This window comes from Symphodus melops, assembly GCF_947650265.1.
Source record: "Symphodus melops genome assembly, chromosome: 21".
In the NCBI taxonomy this organism is placed as follows: domain Eukaryota; kingdom Metazoa; phylum Chordata; class Actinopteri; order Labriformes; family Labridae; genus Symphodus; species Symphodus melops.
Window position 1 is genome coordinate 3,744,007 of NC_136711.1, and position 9,351 is coordinate 3,753,357.

A 9,351-nucleotide genomic window follows, 5' to 3' on the forward strand; every position below is an offset into this window, starting at 1 on the left:
ATGGACATGCTCCATAATATGTCATGTTATGTTTGTTTATCTTTCTTCCATGAGACGACAGCCTTTTAGTTTCAAAGTCAAATCAAGTTGAAATGCTTATTATTTGTCTGCTGAGGATTTACACCGGAGATGATTTCATTCAGAGCAGTAGCTGAGCAACGCACTGAACCCACAACAGCCTTATGTAGCAGCCCCACTCTGACATCTCTCCACTGATTTATGTCCACAAGTCCTGTTTGTATATGTGTGAATCAGGCCTATGTGTCTGAGAAGCATGTCTCTTAATAAACAAAGACTTTCCCTCAGGGATTGATAAAGTATGTAAAATAAAATTTGACGACAGAAAAAAGTTGTAAAACGTTGAGATTATTGAATTAGTTCACAATTATTCTCATGGAGACTCTAATGAGTCAACGAACACACCTCATTAAAACATAATGTAACACTCTATGCTGAATGTTTAAATACATTGACATCAGGGGAAGATAGTTCAATATGTAAAACAATCGCTCTTTGTGATCCTCTCATAACACTGCAACACATTGACATCAACCAAACACTCACTCACTCCTCAGATAAGAAATGAGCTCAGTGATCATAGGGCAGATCTCAGATATCTGTAAAGTCATCCGATAAACACTGATCAAGTGATGTGATAGCCACAACGCAGCTGTTTGGTTACAGGGACGAGGTGATGGGAGGAAAAGAAATTGCGACATACAGACAAATAAAGCAACTCTATATTTTTACCAAGATTAAGAACTGACAGCCGTGCATGTCAGTCCAGTTAGGCTGTAAACAAAATACAGTACACATGTTCTATGGTTTAACATCAGGCACAGAGAGACACTAAAGGTGACCAAACAGAGCAGACGGGACAACACAGAGCCTGAACGAGATCAGTCAATGGCTGGTTTGGCTTCCTGTTTATTTTGTGACACTGACTTGAATTAAACTCACCTGGTCTCAAGAGAGACCCAGCATCATCAGAGACATTTTTTAAATTTTACATACTTTAGTTATCCCTCAGGGAAATTCTGGTTTACACTCTGTTATTTAGAGACACGCTTCTCAGACACATATAGGCCTGAAATAAACTTTAGACGTTATTGTCCTCATGGAGAAATGATTTTCCACAGCACCCTTACTGTTCAAACAGACAGTATATCACACACAGAGATACATGTACAAACAGGACCTGTGGACATATGTCAGAGTGGGCCTGCAACACACTGCTATGCAAGGAGGGCACCAGAGCTGGGGGTTCAGTGCCTTGCTCATGGGCACCTCAGCTCATGTATTGTGTTGTCTTTATTTGCACATCGTCTCTTAATGCTGCACATGTGTTAATTAATGTGCTTGTTTTTTTTTGTTTGTTATTAAATTTGTGTGTTGAGCTCTCAGGACCTTTTGTCTGTACCTATCAAATAAAGGGTCAAGGGTGAATAAAGTCAAATAATGTTTGAAATTCAATTAATAATAATTAATGTTTGCAATTCAAGGGCACAGCGACAGTACAGCTGTACTAAACAAGTTTCAAGATGGAAGTACAAAAATACAGAATTAGATACAAAAGAAGGTATAAGTGGACAATGATCAGACTCAACATGTAAACAAAACTACAATGCAGTAAATAATATATAGAGAGCTATGTGCAAGTAGGCAGATACTAAATAATAAAGGGATAGTGGTGCATGGCAGATAATACCATACAAAAGAAGAATACTAAAAGAATTGAGTGACTGTTGTGATATGATAGAAAAGATATGAGAGCAAATATAAGTGAAGTAATTTTCCTCCTAACTTTACTCTACACTAGTTTACCTTCAGCGTGCTCAGTCAGCCGCATGGTGTCAGGATTTTAATAACAACACTGACTACGGCAAGCGAGGAGGCTCCGATTAGTTTAAAGCGTTTCGGGTTTGTCAACACTTGGCTGCTGCGGAGAGAGGACGATGTCGGAGCCGGAGTCTCTGAGGGGCTGCAGCGCCAGAAACCGTGGAGGCGTACAAAGGGTGGAGGGGAAACTGCGAGCCAGTGTAGAAAAAGGGGATTATTATGAAGCACATCAGATGTACAGGACTTTATTTTTTAGGTAAGACGCCGTTTTTTAACGTTCAGTTGTAATTGTCAGTTTGGCTTTTTGGGGCCTGCCTGTTCCAGATCCTTCTGCTGTCAACCGTGCTGACATGCCTGCCGTTTAACGATTGGATGATTTCACCGTGGACCCGCCCACTTACGTTCGGTCTGCTTGTTTGTGTGGACAGCTGTGATGTCGATCATCCGCGCTCACACAAAATGGGACAGACTAGCGTGCTAGCTAGTTAGCAACAGAAGTAGTGCTATCCGAAAGGAGCCGAGTTAGCTTCAGTGCTAATATGAGAAAGACAAGCACACAGCGTTCAGCTTTTACTGGAGAATATGTTTCACATGCTGAAACACTGTCTTACACCGGCTTTGTTAAAGGGTGACATTTCACAAACGCGACAGAAACTGTCCAGCTGTGTTAGCATCCGTCCTGATAGCCGCAGTCTGAAATAAGGTGGTTAGACTTGTGATGTTTTTGCCTGCAGCCTGCTTACTGTATGTCTTCATGAATCCTGATCTACAGCTGGTTGTGCTTGATGACAGTCTGGGAAATGTCCAACCAGGATTAATCAGTATTTCCTAATGTGTGCATGTTTCATTAATGTCATTCACACACTTTCTACAGTACAAAGCTCCCTTCTTCAGTACAGTAAAGATACGATACACGATACGATACACGATACGATTTATATCAGAAAATGAGACTGTAGACAGATGATGACTGAAGAAGGGGAGATTATGGGTAAGGCTCACAGAGGTGTCGATTAAATGCTGTATCATGTTGGTTGTGATATTTATGTAGTTCCCTGTCTTTTTTGTAATATTTGCACACAGTTTTTGAGGACAAAATGTTTCCACACCTCCGATTTAAAAGACAGCCGTGCGTCTTCGACTTCTAAATCTTTCCTTGACAGCTGCTGACACTCACCGTGTTATTGAGATTCATGCTTTCAGAGTACCGATGTGAACCTCGACACCTTTAAATCGACTTATTAGGATTAATCTTTACATCCCTACATTCTAGTTTTCAACTCTACCGGCTTCAATAAGGTAAAGACATCCAGATGTTTGGGCTTCTGTATAAAGTATTCTGCCTCGAGTTTATCCAGTTAAAGCCTAACATAACAAACAAGTTAAATACAGGTGTATGTGTTCTATGCTGTGAACTCGAAGTCACTGCAAATGAAGGAAACCAAAGTGTAATGTAACGTCTGACATCCTCCCATAGTTTGAACGTACAGCGTGGAGAGTAAAAGACGCCGTACTCTTTAACAGTGTCAACGTTTGAACCGGGTTTATCTTGAGCAGAACTGGTGCTCCTGCACCTTATCTTGCTGCCCCGTGCACAGATGGTTGTGTGTGTGTGTGTGATGTAAACAACTTGTGTGTCTTTCTCAGTAAGATGGTGTTATCATCTGGTGTGTGATTCTTCCCTCAGGTACATGTCACAGGCTAAACATGCCGAGGCCAGGGAGCTGATGTACAATGGTGCTCTACTCTTCTTCAGCTATAACCAGGTACAAGCGTCATTTAGATTTCCTTCTTTGTCTGATTTATTTTCAATTGCAGAGTGTGCCAAAGTTGTGTTTCAAAATGGTATAGTGTATAATTGTAATGTCTCTGAGTCCTGAGGAAATAAAACTGGCGGTACACCAGGTGTGTGTTTATGTTATGTGTTTACATCTTTGCCTTCTTTTACCTTGACTGAGTTCTGCTCACAGAGCGGATAAACTTGTTTTGACAGCTGCTTCATGAGTGCTACACACAAGTGATCAGAACAGAAGCACGCAAGATCATTTTTCTTCTTCTGAATAAGCTACAACAATAGAAAGGTTCCTCTTCATGTTGTAATAAGAGAGAGAGAGAAAAATCAGCACACTGAACGACCTTTAAAGGACTTTTAGTTGCAGTCGTGCACCAGAAACTGTTCTACCTGTCAGGTGTGCTCCCTTTTTGCTTTGTTCATCATGTTGTAGCCTCGAGGCGTTTTGTGTAAAATAACAAAAACGTTTGAAAATCATGGATCAAATAAACGATAGTTTAAGTGTGTTGTGTTTTGATCTCCAGCAAAACAGTGCAGCAGATCTGTCCATGCTGGTGCTGGAGGTGTTGGAGAAATCTGAGACAAAAGTTGAAGAAGAAATATTAGGTAAGTGACGGCCTGCTTTCAGTGTGTAAGGGAACACAGTGGCAGGACATTTAGTCACGTTTTAGCTGCTTTTCCTTCAATTTTGTGAAACAGAAAAGTATTTTAGTGTGTTTCTGTTCCGTTTATACAATTTCAAAGCACCAGAAGTATCAGTAACATGTTTACTTTGCAGAACAGATTCCTTTGACACTGAGAGATTCAGTGGATACCTTCTTTTTGTTATACGTTATTCCACTATGTGCTCATGTTAAGAGTGTTTACATTGACCTCAAATCATCCTGAGGCCGCTCGTTGAACACCTCAACGTGTCCAGCTTCAGATCAGACCTGCTGATTGGTCGTAAGACTGTTACTGATCTGCTGGATTCTTTCATTTATCAGGGGTCAATAATTATGCATTTAAATATTTATGATGTCTGTTCAGAGATGCTCCACTTTAAAATCCCAGCACATTTTACATTAAGAGGCGTTCTGTGATGTTGATCGGTGTGTGTGTGTGTGTGTTTGTGTGTGGAGCAGAAAGCCTGGCTAAGTTGTTCAGCCGGATGGAGCCGAACTCCCCAGAAAGAGTAGCATTTGTGTCCAGAGCCTTGAAATGGTCCACAGGAGGATCTGGCAAGCTGGGTCACCCCAAACTCCACCAGCTGCTGGCTGTCACCTTGTGGAAAGGTAATCAATGAATCCCTGAGTTTAAGATGTGCTGAGAATGACTTCTTAAAAGTGAAGAGTCTCCGATCCAAACATCAATATTACTCAAACACAAGCCTAACTAAAGATAAACACACGATGGCGCTGTATCGTGTGCATCAAAATAATCCTCTAAATCTTTTTTCATAAGTCCACACATCAGCAGCTTCACAATGCGTCTCCATATTCCACTGTGTCCACTTGACTCTGACACGAGAGAACTTTCCAGAGCATCAGCTGGCTTTACACAACTTTAAATCCTCCTCCAAAGATCACTGGTGACACGACGGTGGTGATCTTAAAAAGGGCATAAAAGCGTTTTGGAGAAATATGCTAATCATGCACAACTTCTTCTCGTTATGAAACCGCTTTCTGCACTCTCAGTGCCTCTCATGTATTTCCTTCATGCTGTCAGCCAGGTCCGATCTGTTAAAACGTAAACCTGATTATTTTAATATTATACTCAAGAACTGCATGACTTCGTCCCGAATATTTTAAGACTAATTTGATTCCACATTTTTACCATAATCATTTACAGAGCAGGCTAGGTATGTAAATATTTAATCCCTCAACCTTGCCTTGTGTGATGAGTCTGATGCCAATCACGACCCAGATTAAAGAATTTAACAGTTTGAATATCTAAAATCTTTTGTGTGTCCAGAACAAAACTACAGTGAGTCTCGTTACCACTTCCTGCATTCGTCTGACGGGGAGGGCTGTGCGCAGATGCTGGTGGAGTTTTCGGCCTCTCGAGGCTTCCGCAGCGAGGTCGACATGTTTGTGGCGCAGGCCGTCCTACAGTAAGAGAAGCTTTCTGAATGACCTGAAACCTTCACAGTCCCCATCCATGTCCAGTTAAAAGCAGATCTTACATGAGTGTTCACTAACTGTGATCTGACTTTGATCTGTTATTCAGAGTGTGTGTGTGTGTGCGCGCGCAGTGTAGAAACTGATATTGATGCATCCTCCATCTTGCAGTCATATCAGTTTTTGTCTTTCAAGTGTCATGTTTCCTTACCACCTTCTACTTTTTGTGTTACTTTCTCCTTCAAACCTTCTTCCACCAGGTTCCTCTGCTTAAAGAACAAAAACAGCGCTTCCGTGGTGTTCAGCACATACACAGAGAAACACCCGTCCATAGAAAAGGGCCCCCCCTTCGTCCAGCCTCTACTGAACTTTATCTGGTTTCTGCTGCTGGCAGTGGATGGGTGAGGAAACAATGACGTCACTGTAATGTTGACCTCTCTGCTGTTATGTGAATCCAACTGCTCTGCAGTGAGCATGTAATGAGTTAAAGCAGCTAGTATTAGCTGATCTCTTACTTGTGATAGCACACTCTCAGTTTAAGAACGTTTGGGGATTTCACCCAATCACAGCTGGGATTGACGCCCGGGACCCTGAATAGATAATGAATGGATGTTTGAGGATGAAGACATCCATTAACTCAAACTTGTCCTCTTTGTTTCTTCAGGGGTAAATTAACAGTTTTCACAGTGTTATGTGAGCAATACCAACCTTCTCTAAAGAGGGACCCCATGTATAATGAGGTGAGTGTTGCTGCTTCAGTTTCAATATCTACGTTCATGTGAGCAGAGTCAGAGTCTTCATCATGTCCTCTTCTTCCTTTTCATGTGCCTCCACCTCCTCAGTATCTCGACAGAATAGGACAGGTTTTCTTTGGCGTTCCACCCAAACAGTCACCATCATACGGCGGACTGCTAGGTGAGTGGACGTACAGTATTGATACTCCAAATAAGTCTGATTGGAACACCTTCAGTGTTGATCATCTTCCAGGTTTTAATAGATCACCTCTTCAAACACAAACTGACCCAGTGATCAAAGTCAGTAAAAACGCAGATTTGAAGGTTCACATAAAGAATCAGTATTCTATAATGCACTGAGGAGTTCCTGTTTGGGCTTGGAGCAAAGCTGTAATTAAATGTACATATTTTTTCTGATCAATGCCTGTTGACTTATTAATGGGTTAAATGATTCTGTAAGAAAAAAGTTGGCTGGACGTGTCCCATGTCCAGCTGATATCCTGCACTTCTGGAGGAGAGAAAAGTGTAAAGGTCACATGATCCAAAAACTCTCGGAGCTCCCCAAAAAAATCCCTATTGAGGATGAAGAATGCTTAGAACAGGCTGTTTCTGTGTCTGTAGCTTTAAATATGTAAATGAGCTGTCTGACCACGCCCCTTTAGCTCCATGTCCTATTGTTTACGGTCACAAAGCAGACTCAGAGGGCAGAACAAACACCGAGCTGTGGGAGTGACTTCTGCCCTTTGTGATGTCATGAAGGGAAAATCTCCAAATGGCCTGTTTGAGCACACATCTACTGTAAAATGTAGCAGGCAGAAGACGGAGAGGATGGACTTTTCTTATTATTGGGGGGGTTTGTAGACAGACTGGGGACACATGTCAGTGTTAGAAAAATGTGTTTAACATATTGTGTAATATGTGACCTTTAAAAAAAGTTTCTTTTAAACATGAAACAAATCATACATGCATTACTTTGTTGGATCCTGCAGGAAACCTGCTGAACAGCCTGATGGGATCAGGCGAGGATGATGATGGAGCTGAAGAAGCCCAGGAGGACAGCAGCCCCATAGAGCTGGACTGAGCCTGCGACAGCCTGACAAGGAAACAAATGAACAAAAAGGAAAAAAAGAAGAAAAAAAAAAAAGAAGAAGAGGAGGAAGACCACGCCGAATCTGTCCTTCACCTCCACAACAAGGATGAGGCGAGGTGCTGGCCTGTGTTTTCAGAGGCGTGCTGTTTCCAAAAACCCTTCCCCCAAAACATCAAGTCTAAAATCAGAGCAAGTATCCGGCCACAAAATTCTCTCTTCAGCACTGCCGGGACTGACTGCGCCAAACTGCAAACTCTTCCCGTCTTGATTTATTGTAATTATATAATTTTATTTTAACCATAGTTTTTTTTTTGTTGGTTGGGGACTCGCTCTTTGTTTCGGGTGTTTGATTTTTAAACATAACAAGCCGCCCTCTCCCTGTGATAACCTGCTCCAAAGATGTTGGGAGTGGTTTTGAGGAAGGCATCACATGTACACAGCCCTCTTCATAATGTTGACTGCATCATTAAAGGAGGGTTCAGTCCAATTACTACATTTATCCAGATGTTTTTGTTTGCCACATGGAGCTACATAAGAAACAAGTTGCTGCCGTTATTGGGATTTTTCCAACAACTTACATCCGTTAAAAGTCTCCTCTGAGTAGTATATAACGTTTTTTTTCTTGTAGTCAAGGCAACCTTTCATCTCCTCATCTCCTCTGTCTATTAGACGTTTGGACGAAGTAAAAACAGAACTGAAAGTTATAACCTGAGGTCATCATGCACCTTTTTAATGTCAACCAAACATTCTCTGATCAGTGTCTCCTTCATGGGTCAAACACTCAACTGTCTGGATACATTTAGCTCCGTTGTGCACTTGCTGAACTGCAGCTCAGCTTGAGGAACTATCTGGAGAAATCCATTTTTGGTTACAGTACAGTACGAAGCGCTTAAAATTTAGATTTCACTGGATGTTGGCTCTCACTATCTATGTGTCACTGTGAAAAATAAAAAGCCAGATGTTGGAGTTACCTTCCGAGTTTGTGAAAGTGATGAGAGACACTGTGAAAACCTGTCTGTTGGAGTGGATCTTTGCTTTTCATGTTATAAAATGCTAACACCCAAACAAGCCTGTTACCGTGACTGCTTCTGGTTAAGTCCTGAACTCTTTGTTTACTCGGTCGAACATTTCCTCTGTGATGGATCTGTAATCTAACATCAGTTCAGCCAGTGCACAATCAGACGGGAGAATCTCAGCACAGCTCCTGCTCATCCGTGAAAACGTCATTATTAGCCTGCCCTGCTTATTCCTGTGTACAGCTTTCAGGGTCTGCTCAGTCTCCTGTTTTGGAGTTTTAAAAAAAAAAACATGCCCCAGATGAAATAAAAATGTGCAACAAATTCCAATAAATGCAAAACTACAGAAGTGCAGAGGTCTTCTAATGTAAGTTAGTGTTTTATATATGCTTAGTATCTAAAGGGCCATGGATCACTAAGTAACTAAATATGTCAATGAACCAGAAGTGTAACTCTGAACGGACTTGTATTTTAAGTTTCCTTCATCAATAAAAAACAAAATAGAAAAAGTTGTTAAATGTAAAAGTGTAGGTGCATTTTTGACAAACAGGCTGCACTTTATTGTTGTTCTAAAAGATGATAGATTTATTCACAGTAATGATGCGCTAAGATTGGATGTTTGAGGCACCACATACAGGACTGGCTGACTTGACAGATGGAATAGAAAACCTGCATACGAATATTTAGCGACTCGGCTTTCACAGTGTTGTTTTTTCGTTGAGTCATGAAGGATCCTGTTTTCAAAGGAGGAGCGATGAACCCTGAAGACTTCTCAGTGAAA

At 41.4% G+C, this 9,351-nt stretch overlaps 1 protein-coding gene across 1 annotated transcript; it reads left to right on the forward strand.

Annotated features, from left to right (window-relative positions):
• Nucleotides 1-1,901: 1,901 nt before the first annotated feature.
• get4 (guided entry of tail-anchored proteins factor 4) lies at nucleotides 1,902-8,622 on the forward strand. The gene is made up of 9 exons (XM_079334065.1): nucleotides 1,902-2,095; nucleotides 3,527-3,605; nucleotides 4,156-4,237; nucleotides 4,756-4,905; nucleotides 5,585-5,723; nucleotides 5,991-6,131; nucleotides 6,395-6,470; nucleotides 6,573-6,645; nucleotides 7,454-8,622. The coding sequence occupies exons 1-9, from the start codon at nucleotides 1,956-1,958 to the stop codon at nucleotides 7,543-7,545; spliced, it is 972 nt and encodes a 323-aa protein (XP_079190191.1). The 5' UTR covers nucleotides 1,902-1,955; the 3' UTR covers nucleotides 7,546-8,622.
• The last annotated feature ends 729 nt before the right edge of the window (nucleotides 8,623-9,351 follow it).